The sequence below is a fragment of the Python bivittatus genome, unplaced genomic scaffold (genome assembly GCF_059951505.1).
Source record: "Python bivittatus isolate LINGU-HERP-01145 unplaced genomic scaffold, Pbiv_v1 ctg000570_np1212, whole genome shotgun sequence".
NCBI lineage: Eukaryota > Metazoa > Chordata > Lepidosauria > Squamata > Pythonidae > Python > Python bivittatus.
Genome location: NW_028277097.1, coordinates 15900017 through 15920351, shown reverse-complemented (window position 1 = coordinate 15920351; position 20335 = coordinate 15900017). Strand labels below are relative to the sequence as shown.

The window sequence follows — 20335 nt, the reverse complement described above, 5'->3', positions numbered from 1 at the left end:
AGGCTGTCTCTCGCTTCCCACTGCTGAGCCCAGCAGCACCAAGCGAGGACGTCGGAAGGGCCAGATCCCATTAGAGCTCTTCCTGAAGAACAATGAATGCTTTTCACACATATGACAGCCCTTTAAAAACCATGGGGGACTGGAATATACTTCCTATATGGTCGTGCTAAGCCACTGCGCTTGAAGAACATGAATTAGTACAAGTGTGCTTTTAGCTGTACTTCTTATTGGTGCATTTTAAAAATAAACCCCATACCAAGGAAACCAGTTTTGAAATGTTACCTAAGAAATCAAAGTTCTGGGACAAAAGAAACTTTGGATACATTTTTTAGCCTACCAAAAAGACAGATGAAGCTTTCAGTTTGAAGGAGATGATACCTAGATTCTATTTTAGGAATCTAAAGGCTCCGTTTTGGAATCTAACATAGTAAACCACTAAAACCTCACGTTCAAAAATATCGGTGAATGCATCCAATGGTATCTGTCTGTCGGTTGGTCCATCTGTCTGCCTGCCCACCCATCGTGGTCTCAAAGGGAGATGTTAAAAACAAAAACACTGCTATGACTTCAGGCACTTCATAGCATGTGTTCTCAAGTTAACACGTTAAACTACTCCGCTTACGACGCCAACAACCCCAACAGGTGCATCTGAAAAGAATGCACGTGGGACTAACTCTACGAAAACATGTTTATTGTCTTGCCTCATACCACATATAATAAGACAATAGTGTAAGGATGGTAAAATATGCTAACAAACCTGATGTCTTCAACAACATGGTATGCCACTTAATATGGAAATTCATTACTGTATGCTATTCTGGTGGACTAAGACCTCTGTGATGAACCAGAAGATAGGAATTACCGCATCAGCTACATCTACAGTCCCTTTGGTTTCTTGTTCGGCTAACTACTGCTAATCAGGAAGATGTTTCAGCTAGGAAGAAATATTATAGTCAAGGATCTTGGCGCGATGTTGAGCCTTAATTATTTATTAAATCAATTGATATTTATATAGGATTTATATTCCTAAAATATAGATTCCATCATCTCACCAAGAGCTTTGGCTTTGTAGGGCTTGGGGCATGGCAAAGAGGATAATTTGGAAAGAAAGAAACTGACTTCCCTGATTTTAAGGAAAAGATCCCAGAAATGAATTTGTTATCAAGTTGTGAAAAGTCTCTGATTACAGATTAGAAGATGACACTGTATATGGTCTAGATTTAAGGATAAAAGTAAGGACTGCATTAATTTTATATTGTTATCTATAGTTGGATTTTTTTCCTGTTTATTTTCTTTTGCCATGTTTACTTAATCACTATAAAATATCTAGTGATATATTACTTTTTTTTTTTACTGTATTATCGCTATTCACCTTTTTTTCTCTGTTGGTGATGCAGGTTTTGTTTGTTGTTTTGGTACTTCATTATTTTAAAATAAATAAATATTTTAAAAGGGCAGCTCTCTCAAGAATTTTACAAGCAGAGGATGGTAGGCGTATGCATCCCCTTGGGGGGGGGGGGGTTGCATCATGACTCTTGTGATACCTTCCTGGTTGACACATTTATTAAACCACGAATGGGGCGCAACTAAAGCCTCCATTATCAGAGGTAGGAAAAGCTTGTGGATCAAAGTATTTGGGTCATTTGGGTGTTATAAATTGAAATAGTGGCACAAAGTGCTGCAAGATTGTTTTCAGGGGCACTCCCCTAAAATCCTTCTTACAGTGCACCCATGCTTGCGCTTCCCGTAAGCCAGGTTTCTCAGCCTTGGGAACTTTAAGACTTGTGGATTTCAACTCCCAGAATTCTGGCTGGGGAATTCTGGGAGTTGAAGTCCACACGTCTTAAAGTTCCCAAGGTTGAGAAACTTTGCTCTAGACAGTGTGTCTAAAGGAAAAGTCAGCTGCACTGCAACAAATGCTTCCAAGATCATCTGAAATTTTTAAGTTATAGGGAAGAGGAAAGAGGATTAGATGTATCTTCTTCATACGATCAAAAAAACCTCAGGTAATATCTCATAACCTGCAAAGAAATAGGTGTGAGAGTCCATTCCAGACCTGGCAGATATTATTTCTGTTCCAGAAGACCTTCTGGGGTCTTATGGTAGGCCCTGTGCTGTACCAATGACTTCTTTCATGCGCTCTAAAGCATGGCTGGCTGGGGAATTCTGGGAGTTGAAGTCCACAAGTCTTAAAAGTTCTCCAGGTTGAGAAACACTGCCCTAACCTATAAAGAACCCAATTATTTTACATCTTTCTTTAGGATAGGGAGCCGCTCAGCATTGCTTTCATGACTGAGGTGGTATATAAGTTAATTAAATATAAATAAGTAGGATATTTCCTAAAGATCAAACTCCTGTTTCTTGGTAACCATTAGCGGTGGCTTAGCTGCTGCTATGCAAAGTGCTAAGCAACAACTCCTCACATTCTTGGATGCAGGACAAAAATAAGGTTGTTAAGTTGCAAAGAAAAATGTTTTATGGCGAGCTCCCCAAAGCGGAAAAGCTGGGTAATTATGTTCTGTCACAGAACTCTGTGGCTTGCTTACCGTAAAAATCTGATACTACATGAATGAGCTTTCATGGCAGAAATTCAAGGAAGTCTTGCTGATGGCCTTTGCCTATGCTGAGAGGAAAATGTTGGGTTTACACTCCTCTTTCTATAGGGAGCAAGGGGTGCCAGAGAAGCATGAGGACATTTTATAGTTTTAATGCCAGAATGACAGGTAAAGTGAATTGAGTTGTTCTTTCTTGCATTAGTCGGCAGTGCTGGTAAGTTGCTTTAATTTTCTTCCTCCTGAGTGGTCCATTCCCCCAATGCTACCTGACATCTCTTCTCGATAACACAGATCAGTGATTCTCAACCTCAGCAACGTTAAGCTGTGTGGATTTCAACCCCCAGAAGCTGGTTGGGGAATTCTGGGAGTTGAAGTCCACACAGGTTAAAGCTGCTGGGTTTGAGAAACACTGACATAGATCATGTTTCATGCTTTGATCCAAACGAAGCCAGGAATATTGTTTAACTCCAGAACTGATTGACAGCTACAACATAAAAGTGAACTTCAGGTGCTTTGAGTTCTCAGGTTTAGTCACAATTTAAAAATTAATTTCTTGCAGCCCATCTAGGGATTTTCCCTTCTCTGAAGAAGTCTACAGTCATATTTATTGAAATATGCAGTGGAGTATTTTTAGGGCCAATTGATACCTGGGGAGAGGTAAGAGTGCACATCCCCCCTTTCAAACATTAAGAATAATATATAAATAAGGTAATTTCAACACATATGATCTTGCTTTCAGAATCATACAGGGGTTGTGGATACCATGATAAACACCACTGCTGTTAAATCAAGCAACCATTTGACCAATCTTAAATGTAACTAGGATCTTACGTGGAAAAATAACTTCTCTTTCTAGCAGCAAACTAAACTAATCCTTGGAATGAACGAGAACTTAAAAAAAAAAAACTTTTTTAGAAAACTGGCAAGAAGAGATATTTTACTGGGTATGTTGGTGGCATTTTCAAATTTCCAGAAATGAAAGTACAATTCATTTTGTGGATATTCCATATAATCACTTGCCAAAATGCGATTGCTTTAATCTTTTAAGAAAGTTTAGATTTCAGCAATATGGTACGCAGAGAATTATAGAGTAGTAAAGGTCCACTGAATCCAACCCCAATTCAGTGAAGGAAACCAAATTAAGTATTTATACCCAATGCTTATCTGGGCTCTGCATTAACATATCCTGTGACGATCTAAGAGTTTTGTCTAAAAGACCAATGACAGGTATTAAAGTCCACCAGGTCTGTCTGTCTGCCTGGGTGGCCTACAATTAAAAAATAAAAGAGAAAGATTCCCCCCCCCACACACAAAAAGAGACTACAAACTGTCCAAAGACAATGTATAACCAGAAAAAAACATCCAACTAGCAGTTCTATTTCCATTCTGCCTTCGAATTTAGACCAGTGCAGACATATCATCCAGTTCAAGCATTTGGCAGATCCAGCAGAGGTAATTCAGATTCTTCTTGAAATCATTCCATGAACCCATGAACCAAGCTAACTGAGCACTAAGTTGCTGTGCCTCTCAAATTAAGGCTTCCTTTGTTGGTGTTTAAATTTTAGCCATCTCTTCTGAAGCTTACATTTCAAAATTCAAAACTGCGGTTCCCCCACAGAAGAAAGCAATACTTTTGTGCTCCCGAGTCACAATTTCTAACAAAAGGTATGCCTTTTCACTACAATTGCTTGATGGCCATGAATGTATGCTTTCTGAGATTCTCCCTCACAGAGTTGGCATAGTTGTCTTAACCAAAGGAGTTGTATGCCCATTCTGTCATATTCCTTCTGGGATTAAGTTCTAAATATCACAGTGCCTCCTTTGGTTACTCATCCCTGTAGCTCATTTTGGAGGGGCTATTTCCCCTGAAAATGTAGTGCATTTGCAGCCATCTACTGGGAAAAAAAAAGAAAGCCAGCATTTTGGACTGCTGGAGTAAAGAGGATTTGCATACAAACAAACTGAACACAGCACAATTCCTCCCTTCTCTCTTAGGCTTGAATTTTAAGGAACGGACTTCAATGTTCTACTAAGTAAGACTTAACAAACACTAGCTACTCTATGCAACGCAGGCAAAGGACAAGGAAACAATGTACTGGGCAGTATGTGGGAACACAGAGGAAAAATAATAATTTAAAAAAACCCTAAGCAATGCGCTATGAAATAAAACTGGGAAACTCAACAGGGGAAAACCATTTATAAAATAAACATTTTCTCTTCAAATAGATTAACTGGCAGGAAGTTTCTTTCAAAAGCGTTTGAATGTGATCTCTTAAATGCTATCTGTTCTATGAACTTGAACATCAGCTTCCAGTTAATAATGTCTGGCATTCAGAACAGGTTATCCCACTTATTACCCCCCCTCCCAAAAAGGGGGGGCAGCTATCTGGCTAACTTCCACAAAAATTCTGAGATAACTCTCAGTCTCCAGACATGGTTTCACTTTTCTGAGTCCCAGTTCTCAGCCTAGAGAGTAAGGGGGGGGGGCTATGAACTTTGGACGTGGGGAGGGGGAGAAAAGATAACAAGGAAGACCAACGCTTAGACTGATCGCCAAGATCTTTAAGTGCCTCCTCCTCATAATCTTCCACAATAAAATGGAAAGCCTGTAAATGTGGGCTGCTTGTCTACGAAGGAGACAGCTCTGTCTTTGAATGCAGCCGCCTCCACCCCAAGACCCAGGCCTATTAACTTCATTTATCTCCTCCCACAAGGTGAAGGAAAAATCTAAGAGCTGGGTATTTCAACACCTGCCTTTTTATCTCCCGGCTCCTGCTGCTATCTTCTAAGGCGGTTAATTACCCAGTTTGGACTTCTCCTGCCCGACAGAGCACACAGCCAGCAGCACTTTAAACTGACAGCTAATTATATTGCACTTATCTTCAACAGCAGTCAGGTGAAGATGCTGTCTCATTTTCCAGTTCTCAAGAACTTGACTGTCAAATGCATTTGCTCCTTTCTTACATGCTTAGATATATCTTGGGAGATGCTTTTTGATCCAGCTCTTCCCTGGACGTTCAGCTACATGTATTATATTTTTATACTGCACAATAACAGAAGATGGGTGATTTGCCCACAAAAACAGTTCATGAGCAAGGGTAATCTGGCCACCATGGTGCAATGCGTGATCTTTGGATTAGATTACTTGAATGCTTTCTACTGGTGGTTGTCCTTCAAGGTGACCCGGAAACTTCACTTCTACTCCATGCTTTATGAGCAATATAGCCAGGTGCAATCATGCTATACTCATTCTCAATAAACTGCAATAAAATTGCCTATTTTAGCCCAATTCTAGGCACTAGGGTTAATTTACAGAGCCTTAAATAACTTAATAGAGAGACCTTCTCTCTATGTCACCCACCTTATGCCTTAAGAATGTTAGCAGAAACTCTTCTTTTAAAGAGTTTGGGTATATGATGTAAAAACAAAGAAGGAAGGTTTCTCTGTGCTTTACCCCGAATATGATAAAAATGTTCCCAAATGATCAGTATCTTCAGCACCGTGAAACCTTATTGTCTGCCCAGGCAATTCAATTAGTCAATATGATTTACCTGATTGCTATAATAGTTGCTTTTTGTTGTTTGATCAGGATGGTGTTATAATTAAAATTGTATGGCGATTTTAGTCATGCTTTCTCTTACATTGTCCTTATACATTAGGTGAGTGAATTCCATGCTCCTACGGATCGTATAAATTACACACTTTTATGTCAACTTGTTTTACTGGTTAGAATCTACCGTGAGAACTACAGTATTCCTATAGGACAGGTTAAAAATACTGACATAAAAGAAGTGCAGAACAAAATGTACTATCAGACTAAAGAATTTAACAATGACACTATAGCAAACAGTGCAAATGCCCTGGGTCTGTTATAATTCTATTATGATTATGAGATTGTGGAATTTTGCATCTCCTCCTCAGAACAAATTTTGCCTTAATTGTAGCTAAGGAACCCATATAAATAGAGGTGGTTATGTTTAAATATACTTCCTCTTATTCAAGATTTTTAATGAGGTAGAAACTGAGGACTTTTTTTTCCCTATTCACTTGTGTGGGATATTTTTATCTTCCCCCTGTGTGCATATATCATGGGAGAGGAAGACCATGCGTTCTCTCCCCTCTTACATGGCATGCCTGTTCATTGCTAAGGCCGTACGTATAATGCGCGCATGAAAAAAGCTAGAGCGTGGTATTCTAGCTCAGCCCTTCCCAGCCTCAGGCCTTTCAGTATTTAGACTACGGAGGTTCAGGAGCTGTGATCCAAGACAATGGGGAGTCTGTCCTAGCTGCCATTCAGCAACTGGCCATGTATTCTACATCTGTGTCATGCATTTTGCACCCTGGGCACGCATGCACTCTTTAAAAATCATTATGTCCACTTCCCTCCAAACCCAGATGAGAGATTGGGAAAAATAACTTAACTAGGTCATTATTTTACGTTTCAGTGAGGTTTTATTTGACAGTATGCTTAGGTTTTTTCCAGTGGCTTTAAGTACTACAACTGGTACAATTTCAGTTCTTAAAGGTACAATCATAAAATTTTCATACATACCATCATATAAAACCTATATAATTCATTGGGGCCCTTTCAAAAGTGCAAGATTAGGCAAAAGGTTATTTTGTCCCATAGTCATTTGTTCTTTTACCCAGGTAATTTGCATAACATATTACAGAACAATTATCCAACAGATGACTGAACATAACTACATATGGAACTCAATATAATTATATACAATAGACTGTGCTAATAATCTGAAAAACAGACAAAGTACTCTAAAAGTTAGCTTTGCCAGCACTCACCCGGAGCCTGTCTTTGGGTAGGGCAACAGCTCCTTGCTTGATAATTTCTAGGACTCGCTCCACTGACAGCTCAGCTCCCGGATGCTCAATCCGTGAGCTAAAGAAGCTGATCACCTTGAATGAAGCAGGAAATAAACACAGTAACATGGTTTAATTCAGCAATCTCAGGAATCTGTCAACCAGACTAAAAAACAAAATTGGAAATCTGTACAACTGAATCAGAATGATGGAGTGGCTTCTTAATTGATGCTTATCAACTATATAGCTGAATGCTAGGTTAAAAATAATTCTAAATATTGATAACCTAAATGAAACAGAACTTAAGCATTATTTTTTTCAAATCTGCATCTTGTTTGATGGTCATGATCCAAAAATCTCCATGTATCTGTTATAGCATTGAGATCAGGACATCAAGCTGTGGACACCCACAATGGCCCCCATTCAAATCTTATCCCATCTTAGTCATGATTAACTTTCTACTGCTTTAGCAACTTAGTGCATACTGCCACCATATACTATGTCTCTTAGTTTCTTAAAATAATTACTTTGCCACAAAATGATTTTCATGGGAGTTGGGGGGATCAAGTCCGCAAATGGTGGGCAGCATCAGAGAAAACACCACGTTCACAAAAAGGTAAGCTTCCTGAGGACAAGAAACAAGCATCTTATCCGAGAAACTGAACAGATGGGAAAGGACTGTATAGTGGAATGGGTGGAGCGCCAAATAAACCCATAATGATGTCTTGTAAAGGTTGTTTTGTTCACCTCTGAATCCTCTCAAAACACTCCCCCTGCCTTGCAAGCTACGATGATCATCCATTTGCATTCTGTTCACCCATTACCCAAGTGTATGTATGTCTCTTTCTAAAGCAACCAACCTCAACCAGAAGTCTTCTATATACAGTGGGGCAAAAAAGTATTTAGTCAGCCACCAATTGTGCAAGTTCTCCCACTTAAAAAGATGAGAGAGGCCTGTAAGTTTCATCATAGGTATACCTCAACTATGAGAGACAAAATGGGGAAAAAAATCCAGAAAATCACATTGTCTGATTTTTAAAGAATTTATTTGCAAATCATGGTGGAAAATAAGTATTTGGTCAATATCAAAAGTTCATCTCAATACTTTGTTATATATCCTTTGTTGGCAATGACAGAGGTCAAACGTTTTCTGTAAGTCTTCACAAGGTTTTCACATACTGTTGCTGGTATTTTGGCCCATTCCTCCATGCAGATCTCCTCTAGAGCAGTGATTTTTGGGGCTGTCGCTGGGCAACACGGACTTTCAACTCCCTCCAAAGGTTTTCCATGGGGTTGAGATCTGGAGACTGGCTAGGCCACTCCAGGACCTTGAAATGCTTCTTACGAAGCCACTCCTTCGTTGCCCGGGCGGTGTGTTTGGGATCATTGTCATGCTGAAAGACCCAGCCACGTTTCATCTTCAATGCCCTTGCTGATGGGAGTAGGTGTTCACTCAAAATCTCACGATACATGGCCCCATTCATTCTTTCCTTTACACGGATCAGTCGCCCTGGTCCCTTTGCAGAAAAACAGCCCCAAAGCATGATGTTTCCACCCCCATGCTTCACAGTAGGTATGGTGTTCTTTGGATGCAACTCAGCATTCTCTCTCCTCCAAACACGATGAGTTGAGTTTAGACCAAAACGTTCTACTTTGGTTTCATCTGACCATATGACATTCTCCCAGTCCTCTTCTGGATCATCCAAATGCTCTCTAGCAAACTTCAGACGGGCCCGGACATGTACTGGCTTAAGCAGGGGGACACATCTGGCACTGCAGGATTTGAGTCCCTGGCAGCATAGTGTGTTACTGATGGTAGCCTTTGTTACTTTGGTCCCAGCTCTCTGCAGGTCATTCACTAGGTCCCCCCGTGTGGTTCTGGGATTTTTGCTCACCGTTCTTGTGATCATTTTGACCCCATGGGGTGAGATCTTGTGTGGAGCCCCAGATCAAGGGAGATTATCAGTGGTCTTGTATGTCTTCCATTTTCTGATTATTGCTCCCACGGTTGATTTCTTCACACCACGCTGCTTGCCTATTGCAGATTCAGTCTTCCCAGCCTGGTGCAGGTCTACAATTTTGTTTCTGGTGTCCTTCAACAGCTCTTTGGTCTTGGCCATAGTGGAGTTTGGAGTGTGACTGTTTGAGGTTGTGGACAGGTGTCTTTTATACTGATAACAAGGTCAAACAGGTGCCATTACTACAGGTAACGAGTGGAGGACAGAGGAGCCTCTTAAAGAAGTAGTTACAGGTCTGTGAGAGCCAGACATCTTGCTTGTTTGTAGGTGACCAAATACTTATTTTCCACCATGATTTGCAAATAAATTCTTTAAAAATCAGACAATGTGATTTTCTGGATTTTTTCCCCCATTTTGTCTCTCATAGTTGAGGTATACCTATGATGAAAATTACAGGCCTCTCTCATCTTTTTAAGTGGGAGAACTTGCACAATTGGTGGCTGACTAAATACTTTTTTGCCCCACTGTATGGTGAGACTACCATTCCCAGAGTTCTCAGCATGTTGGGAAAACTGTTCTAAGACATCATGTACACATCTGCTGCTTTCTGCTAAAGAAGCCATCAACCTCTTTCCTAATTTTCCTAGATAATCAACACCTAAGTCGTTATTTTTAAAAATCCCAGTAGAGCCATGCTGCCATTTTAGTGGGCTGCACTCGTTTATGCTGGCATGAACTGGATGATCCCAAGACAACCCAGGAGCACAGGATTAGTGTAACCACATCTCAACATGGTGAATCCTATTTGGACTTGCTTAACTTCCACTTCAGTGCCTACCTCACTTTGCTTTTGCAGTGCATTATAGGGTAGGGACGCCTACCAGTCTAGCAAGGCCTCTAAATATACACGTTATCTTGAGAAATCAAACAGGCAGGAATATTGGCCCTGTCACTGAGGGTGCTAACATTCCTTTAATAATCTCCTTCAAGGACTTGGCCATGGTTTGCTGCTTGTGATTCCTTTGTACTCAGGAGCTAGACACCCACCTGGAGCCATTAAGCCTAATTAGGCCTTTACAACTCTGCTGCTATTACTAAAACAAAAGAGCGCTGATGGTCTGATTATTCAGGGATTCAGATGAGACACACCACTGCTGCAAGCAACTGCAGATGCTGCCTCCCTAATCTGGAGCAGAAGATTATTCAGGCCAGCACCTCAGGCTTTTGAGCAAAGCTTAAAAGTGCAAAGCAAATGAAATTCAATAGGGAGAATGTTTACGCAGTAGTGAAATAACTTCGTCTGCTGATACTAATCATTCCCTACTGCAAATCCTAAACATTTTTTTCCCCAAAAATGTTAAAAGCAACTGATTAGAAGCACACTTTAAAAAAAAAATTTTTTTTTTTTACAATGCTACTTGACAAGTAGCACTTGCAATAAAATGATGGAATTTCCAAGGGGGGAAAAACAGCATGCATTTTTATCTTGTACATCTGTTTCAGGTTCCTAATACCCAGCTATATCTCTCTAGGACATAAGGAGCTCAAGGAAACCATTCCACCAACCCAATCCAAATTTGTTCTTTTTTCCCAATGGACACGCAAATATCTTGGCTGATACTTGAAGACCTTTTCCCACTGTGGTGATATGCTAGAAGCAAAGAGTGAGGGGTCTACTAGGCCTCCTGTCACTCTCCCCCTACTGGAAGGAGAAACTGGGACAAAGCAACTCTGGACTCTCCCGGGAGATCTCGCAAAAGGGTCAGTTGTTGCCTCTGAGTGGCTAACTTCTTCCATCATCTCCATCTCAGACCCTTGACTATTTATTTATTTATTTATTTAGTTTGTCTCCCGCCCATCTCCCCCCAATGGGGGACTCTGGGCGGCTCACCACACGTTAAAACAATAAATAAATATACAATTAAAACCTATAACCATACACATTCACAAAAATAAAAGGGAAAAAATCCAGGAGGCTGATGGTTCAAGGCAGCAACGCCAGGCCACTAAGGGACTAGCCAACCCCACACTTGACGATCCCCCTCCTCGCCCCAGGCCAGATGGCAGAGCCAGGTCTTCAGATCCCTCCGAAAGGCCAGGAGTGAGGAGTCCAATCTCACCTCCAGGGGCAAGATATTCCAAAGGGCGGGGGCTACTTTTAGGATATGGGCACTCTCACATCCTGCTGCCTTTCTGATGGAGTTGCATTTACTGCCAAGAAGAAAGCATGCAGAACCTCTTGCTCTGGAATGGAGATCCAACAGACAAACAAATATTCAGCTACTGTAATGCTATGAGGTGGGAGAAGGGATGGAAGGCATGTCTCGCCAGCAGGTTCTTGTTTCAGTGACTTCTGATGGTGAACTTCCTCCCTGGTGCCTTGGAGTTGTGCCTCACCATCTTCTTTCCTTACCTTATTTATTTATTTTTTTAAAAAATAAGGCTTATACGAGTGCAGGAACATCTCGGAGTCTGTCTCTCTGCATGAGGAAAGATGTTGGAAAACCCCAGAGAACAACCCTGCCTCCTCCAGAACAAAATGGAGATTGTTTTCCCAGACCTTTGAGGTAGAGCTATCCTTGAGCTAAATGGGCTCCTGAGTGGAAGGCAACCAGGTTACAGGTTACAGACTTCACAGCAGAAACAATATAAGAACTGGGGGTTTTCCAGATCCTTTAAGCTCAATAACGTATCTGCCCATGAAAAGACGGTCAATCAGCCTTGCCCAACCTGATGCCCTCCACAATTGTGCACAGCCAATAGCTAAACAACTGGAGGGTGTCTTCAATTCTAAAGCTCCTCCTTGATATCTGCTGCTCAGGACTACAACTACCTCCCTTGTTTTAAATCCAACAAGTCCTGTTAAATCCTCACAGATCATTTAAAAATGATATGTCTGCATTGTGAGTACCCAAAGGCATCCTTACAAGCGAACAACTGACAACAGTAGCAAAAGGTTTGATCATTCTTCACCACTTATTTTTTTAGATTTCTCTTTTACTTTCAGAGAACTTTTGTTGTTGTTGCTTATCAGACTGATTTATCTAGTAGGAAAATTCTTGATGCAACAAAAGAAATAGCCAACTTTCTATAACATGCATGACTTCAGTCCAGCATTCGCAACTGCCAGTAAGAAAAAACCGATCACATTCCCCAGAAGGGGAGTCCATTTAATTCTGGAACAGACTTCAGCAATAAATGAAAACAGAATTCATACTAGCCTTGGTTACTAAGTGACCCAGATGTTTTTTATCTGCACAATATTACAGATTGTTACAGCCCAAACCCACAAATCTAAGCAAGCGTAATTCATGTATTCTGCAAATAACATTAAGCACAGCTTTACGAATATAAGCTTCATAGCTTATCTTTCTACTGTTGGTCTTTTTTCTCTGCATCATCTGAAGATCATAGACAGAGACTTGAAAACAAACAGTCATCCTAGTTATCTCTTATGCAGCGACAGGGGTGACTGAAATCTCTTCAACAAGAGATCCCCTTTGTTTTACAATAAATCTGTGATGGGGAACACACAGACCAGTGTTTTTCAATCTTGGCAACTTTAAGATATGTGGACTTCAACTCCCAGAATTCCCTAGCCAGCAAGGCTGGCTGGGGAATTCTGGGAGTTGAAGTCCACACATCTTAAAGTTGCTAAGGTTGAAAAACACTGACATAGACTATTGGGCCAGCTTAGTCACTCAGTAGAGCTCCAAGTAAAAGGACCTCCTCCTAAGCCCTGCCCCTCTCCTCCCTACTATGGCTTCCTCCTCCATTGCTTTTTTCATCCTTCCCCCTCAGGGAGAAGGTGGGGCATAGGTGAAGCTGATCTGGCTGGCATTCCTTCATTAGTCCTGGCAAGATTCACTCTGGTTTGCCTGCATCTCACCCTTTATTTTTAGGGAAGACTGTCTCTCAGGTGCAGTGGGCACAACCCCTGGGGCCTTTGCTGCCTTGGACACAATCATGAAGGCACATGGTGGGCAACTACCCCGTGGTGGGTGAGACAGGGAGAAATGGCTGTCCACTTGTCTTGACCAGCTCATCTCTATATAGAACCCTGGGAGCAAGTATGCCATTGGTCTTCTCTACAAAGCAATAGCTGATGTCCAGGGACAGAGAGTAATAGAGGTAAGTTCATTAAACCCTATATTAGGAGAGGAGGCACATCTGGACTTTATCCAGGCTACATCGAGTTCCCTACCTCTGCAGTAATTGTTGGTATTTTCTAAGACAAATGAGGTATATTGCAGGAGGGTGATCAACCTTGACCAGAAAGAATATGTTAACCTGCTGCTGTACAGTATTAGCTTCCAGGTCCAGTGTAAAATGCTGATGTTGATGTTTAAAGTCTTAAACTGTCCCATCCAACATATCTAAACAACCTTCAACCCTAATTTCATTTCATGTTTCCCATCATCTGAGGCACAGTTGGTAGCTACACAGGAGAGGACCTTCCCAGTTGTGGTACAGGTTTATTAAACTCCCTTTGGAAGGTGACTTGGTGGGCTTCCCTGTTGATGGGTTTTAGGTAGCAAGTCAAAATTCTATTTTTTCACAGGACTTTGGGGGGCCTGGCAAGAATAGCTAATGTTGTTACTTATTCTTTTGTTTTCCTGTTATTCTGGATTGTAATACTGTCCTTATGCTGGTTTTAATATAACAACTTTTATTTTGATGTAAACCTCCCATGCTGAACACTTGATGAAAAGCTCGGAGAAACTATTTTAAACAAATACATATGAAAACACTGTTGAACAGCTTTTCAGAAAAAAAAAATCATAAATTCAGTTGATCAAATAATGACAACTGACAAACTGCATTATTGAAACATCTTTGCCAGGAATTTGTTAATAAATTCTGATTTCCAACATTTATTGGAATTTAGTGGAATCTGATTTCCAACATTTTCCAGTCATTGTTATACTTGTAGATTAGCTTTCTGAGAGTGTTAAGACTTTTTTGTCTGTCATAACTCCTCTGAGCTTACTGAATAAATAAGCATGGATTTATTTGTTCCAATAAACTGATGTTAACAACTATGCTTGTAATCAAATATTATATTCCTACAGAGTTTGGCTGGAGGAACTGATAAAGCATTTTTTTATTAACTTATTTTAAAACTGTGTGTCTAGATCATTTTTATACATTTCTTTAGGTGCCCTTCAGTGGATAAAGCAGCATATTATCATTAGAGCAACGAATGAAGAAATATCCTCTCCTGCTATAAAGCTGAAGCAATCAGGAGCCCTATGAACTACATCTGGTCTTTTCTTATTTCTCCGCAAGGAAATGTGGAGGTACTTTTGCCAAAATAGGCTTATCACAATATAAAAAGCATTTAAATTCTCCTATGGTAGCAGCTATCATATACCACTTCTGTAAAAATACTAATGGTAGCTTCTTGTAGAATGAAAAGCACAATATAAAAATATAGCTATACAGTATCTAGTAGATGGACAGCTAAATTTAGAAACAAGCACAACAGCTAAGGACTATCTTAGTGGAAACATCTTAAACGCAGAGGTCTTGGAAAGCTTACGAAAGATGGCAAGTGAAGAGGCCTGTTGAATGGCTAGCAAATTCCATTGCCCTCACTTCCAGTAGAGATATTTCTGGCTTCTCTGAGAGGTTAATTTTACAGATTACATAATCTTGAACCCAAATAGTACCATAATAATGAAAACTTTTTAATCCTTTCCCCAGGCTACCACTCGATCCCTGGAAATAATGGTAGTTCTATAGTCCCAATGATATTCAGTCCAGTAAAACTCATTTTAGGGATTATAGATTGGAGAGAATCTTATTGACATTCTGTTCTGGGTAATGGCCACTACAGAGCAACTGATGTCTGAATTTGCATATTTCTCTCTTTTTCTTTCTGCTTGCATCAGGTTTAATAGTTTGTCAGTCTAAAAGCAAAGCCTCCATTATTTTCTAATCTTCGGACAGCGCTCATGAACTGCTGTTCTGCAATCATAATCGCAGAGCTGGAGGGGGTTATTTAAGGCATTAAGTCTAACCCCAGCTCAGTGCAGGAATCCAAATTAAAGCATCCCCGTCAGCCTCCATTTGAACACACCCAGTGAAGGGAAGTCCACCATCAATTTTGGTTATTTAAATTATTGTCTGCCTTTAAGGGTTAAAATCCTCTTATTGTGGTTTCCATTAGTCAGTAAAAAAACAATGTCACAAAATTATACTTGATATGGATAGAACTATTCCTCTCCCTCTACCCCTGAAGAATGGAGAAAATGTTTTCGCAATCACTGATAAGAATAGAAGCAGCTACTGAAAACCACAGAATGGAAGGAGATGCAAGGAGAGTCAACTGTGGTTGAAAAGCATGCCTTTGAGATTAGCTGTTGCTTGGGACAGACTGCTTGCTGGTTAATTTTACAGGCAGCCCTTCGTTTACGTCTGTTTGTTCAGCGACAGTTTGTACTTGTGATGGCATTGAATGAGTGGTACTTACGACCGGTCCTCGGAGTTTTGGCTGTCACAGTGTCCCCATGGTTACATGATCATGATCCAGGCGCTTGGCACCTGGTTCACGATTAAGATGTCACAGCGTTCATGATTTCCGATGCTCCCTGCTGGCTTCCCACAAGCAAAGTCAATGGGGAAGCCGGCAGAAGGTCGCAAATGGTGATGTGACATCATGCTTAGTGACAGTGTGGGATTTGCTCAACAATGGCAATCAGGACATTGCATTGTACGACTGCAATTCTGGTCTAAGACTACCTGAGGACTACCTGTAACTCTTTGAGTTTTCCTACTTTTTTCTTTTCTTCCAGATGCAATTACCTCTTCCCCTTGCCATGTCTTCGTTCGTTCGTTCGTTCATTCCATTTTGTTCCCTTCTCTGCTTCTCATTCCTTTCCTTCCCAGTCACCCCATTCCCACAATTTTTTTGGATTATTTTTGTTTAGCAGGAACAAGAGGACCGTGTCTGTGCATTTGTGTTTCTCTTTCTAAAAAGGGTCTGTGTACAGAAAAAATGGTTGCTGTATTATTATTAGATTTTATCCCATCTTTTTAATATATTTTGGCCAACTCAAGGTGGCAAACATACCTAACTAATACTCCTGCTTCCTATTTTCCCCACAACCACCACCCTGTGAGGTATTAAATTCTTATTTTTTTGTTGTCTTTGCTCCAGTATTTTTGGAGTGTGGCTTCGGACAGGTACAGACATACATATAGGCACACAAATGTATAACTATATCACACGCACACATTTATGAAGGGGGAACAATCTCCAGAACTGGTTTTTGATGATCTCTCAGGATCAGGAAGTTGGGCATTGCAACAATTATAATCCAAGAACGTGTGTCTGTGTGAATATATATCTATATCTATATGAAATGAAAGTAGCTATTTTAAGATGTAAATAGTATTTTCACAGAGGATAACAAGCACATACCAGGTCTATGTTCTGCATTATATCCTGGAAAGAGGGGTGAGTTCGAAATTGCTCAAAGAGATCCCGCTTATAGAGCAGTGCATACACTAAATTGGGGTTATGATGGAGGGAATTTGTCAAGCAGGAGTTGATTATTTCTAACATCATTCGAATGACTTCTTCAATCACATTCAAGTCCTGGGCCTACAAGAAACAAAGATTTTAGTCAGAACATATATTAATATGCATACAACAGATATTAGAATACTTCATTACTTTTTCCTAGGTTATCATTTAAGAACAAATTAACAAAACTTTTTAGCAGACCAGCTAATCTTGATGGAACATAACACCTTTATTTCCCATATTTGATTCTCAGCAAAATTAATTTGCCTGGCACTTTAAATAAATCATCCACCTCAAAAGATTCAATAGAGTGTCTGATTATTTTATTATTTTTAGAAATGGAAGCAATTATGTGGCCTTTTGGACAGCTTTAAATGCAGCAATTGCAAAGAAATACATGTGAATTCCATCAAACTCTACAGCTCTGGGAAGATTATCAGGGTTTTCTCGTTAAGGGCACCAGAAGCAGTCCCAATGTAATTGTATTTGATTATTTTATACCAACTATTATGGGGATCCTTACAGTATTCAGCAAGCTCAATACTAAATAAGTAATAAAACTGTTATGGAAAAATAAGCTGGCCCTCGCCTTATGTGCCCAGGAATAAACCAGTTTTGTGCCCAGAAGTGCCCAGTTTTGTGAAGAGCAGTTTAGGATATTGTAATGGTAGCAATGGGGAAAAAGGAAGCAGGCAATGGCAGACCACTTCTGAAATCAATCAATCAATCAATCAATCAATCAATATTTATTTATTTATTTATTTATTTATAAATCAAACTTGTATGCCGCCCATCTCACTGTACAGGTGATTCTAGGCAGCTCACACATAAAAAGCATAAAAACAGTTAAAAGCACAAAACAAAGTTAAAAAGACTATAAATGCAGTTAAAAAGCGGAGAGAGAATCCTCAGGGCACTAACCACCCCCAGTGTCAGGCGTCCCCATCAGATCCCCAAACTAGTCAGCAGAGCCAGGCTAAGGCTCTTCCAGAAGGCCAAAAGGGTGGGGGCCAATCTCACCTCAGGGGGCAAGATATTCCAATGGCAGAAAAGGCTCTCCTCCTAGACCCTGCCAGCTGAAATTTTCTAGCCAATGGGGTCTGCAACATGCTCTTCCTGCCAGACTGGGTGGGATGGGTCAATGTAACTGGGACAGGGTGGTTCCTCAGGTAACCTGGGCCCAAGAAAACTGCAGGGACTAGTCCAGGCAGTTGCCAAGAGTCAACACGTGAAGGCACCAAATAAATAAATAAATAAAATTTTAAAAATGGGGAAAAATGTATAAGCTGAAATTCCCTCTTTGGAAATCATCAAAAGATGGAGTTCTGTTCACTACTAACATCTAGTTACCTCAAATGACCCTTCCTCAACAGAAGCAGCAGCTCTACCTGAAGGTGGATTCCTGTCATGTTCAGGAATCTGTTGGATTCCATAAATCTCTGAGGACAAGCCTTCCAAACTGATCAGTAGAATAACTGACCGTTGCATTTAATAATATCCTTGGCAGTAGAAGGAATTGTGTGCAAAAGAGTTAGGCTATAGAGACGAGTTGGGAGTTTTACCCCCACTCTGCAGAAGGAAATGAGTGGGATGTTAGCAGAGTAACTCTGTCTTCCACCCCCAATGTAGAAATGCAGCAGGGTGTTCGAGGAGAAATGGAGCTAATTTACTCCCCTTCTTCAGCTAGACAGTAGAAGGCTAATAGTTTACTTCTGGATCTTTGGAAATGGGAAGGAACAGGATGGATAACAAGCAGAAAGTCAAGGACAGAATGTATATATGAATGGTGAAATACTGTCAACAGAGAGTAGAACACTGTTCTTCATTGTCTTAAACTGTCAGTACAAAGCTGAGGCATCTCTGAGTATAGACATGGCATTAGGGCAGATATAAACAACATTATAAAAACATTTCACCATTACTAAAAATGTTCTATTTTCCTGTGCAGTAACTTTTGTCCCCAGCTGCAAAACAACTGAAGTATGGAATTAGGCTTTCTCATCAAGACACAAGCTTAAATAAGGAAGGTTTTAGTAATTATCCTTCCATGTGAAAAGATATATTATTAGATTGGGATTTCTGAACCTCATAGTTTAGGCTTCTGAAACAATTGTGAATACTCCTCTTGCAAAAGGAGTATTGGCTTCTAATTATGAAATCATTACAATAGTCCAGATAACTATTCAAATGTTCTTTGAATGTGTTTACGTGTCAGCCCTCCCTGATTTTGGTGACAAATTCTAAAATATCAAGCAAGTTGTTTGCAAAAGAGACTAAGTTCTCTAGAACATATGAAGGAAGGTGCGAAACCCTTTCCTAAAAGGGAAGCTAAGGCAGGTTGTCTAAAGTTGAGGATCTGATATCCACTTCATAAACAGAGCAAACTCATAGATTATTGAGTAACTCGTATAAAGGACCTCCAAGGTAAGCGGAATCTACTAGAGTCTTATATATGAAATCACTTAGTCCTAGAAATAAAATCAGGTACAGTGTGTTGCCGTAATCCAATCCCCAGATGTTTGTTACTAACCCACGTGTAAGCTGGGCCAAGAGTGACTTTGACCAACATGGTCAGGGCACCAATGTAATCTGGGCAATGCTGGATCTACCGTTTGAGTTTCCGCATGCAAAGCTGAATCTAGAAGTGCTCTCAGACTGCAGATCTGGTCCTTCAAGGGGAATATTATCCCATTCAAAACAGGTTGCAATCCTGTTCCCGAATCTGTTTCCTAACCAGGAGCATTTTTCATGTTGTTTGGATCAGATCTCAATATCTATACCTTCACCCAGCCAATTATTACAGCCAAGCACTGATACGTCTTTACCAAACAAAACAAAACTTGGCTTAATTAGAAAGTACCAGATAGTTTGCTTTATTACGGGAAAAACATATGCATCTTGTTTGTCATCGTTCTAGGAAGTTTTCAAAAGGACTGCTTTAATTTTCTGCATTTTCAGCAAAAAAAAAAAAAAAAGGTAAAACTTTCAGTAAAACTGACATGGTGGAAGAAAAGTAAAAAAAAAGGAAATGTGCAAATGTACTGCATTTTAAATTTAATGTGCAATCTATCTTCATGGGCAACTTTTCAGTGGTAAGACTTCTGCAGTGGTGTCCATGGGTACCTAAATTTATTCACACGTACTGTTTCCAGACAATGTTATGCTATTTCGGGATAAACAAAATATATTAGACGAACAATTATCCCTTCAGAGCTAACCTAAGGATTAATTTGAACAAGAATGGAATCTTTTGTGATGATCCCAACGCCAAGTGTGGATGCCTTTAAATTTTATACCTTTAAATCCAGTTTGGGATTGTATTGCAATAGAAAGGCAGGATTTTATAAAGGAAGAAATATAAAGCAAAGATTCATTCTCTCCACTACAATACTTGGATCAACTAAGTAAGCATAAATATCCAGGGAGAGTCCTGATATGCTACTATGTTAGAGGAACTATATTAAGGTAATTTA

General features: G+C 40.1%; 1 protein-coding gene across 5 annotated transcripts in view; it reads right to left on the bottom strand.

Annotated features, from left to right (window-relative positions):
• The window catches only part of DYM (dymeclin), a 203318-nt gene that overhangs the window by 28020 nt on the left and 154963 nt on the right, over positions 1 to 20335 (bottom strand). For 4 of the 5 annotated variants that reach the window (XM_088152700.1, XM_088152701.1, XM_088152699.1 and 1 more), the window contains 2 exons: positions 16758 to 16940; positions 7356 to 7469 (listed from right to left, as the gene is read on the bottom strand). In XM_088152700.1, coding sequence (XP_088008826.1) covers positions 7356 to 7469; positions 16758 to 16940 — 297 coding nt within the window. The remainder of the gene's footprint in view (positions 1 to 7355; positions 7470 to 16757; positions 16941 to 20335) is intronic. The other variant, XM_088152703.1, reaches the window with a different exon arrangement.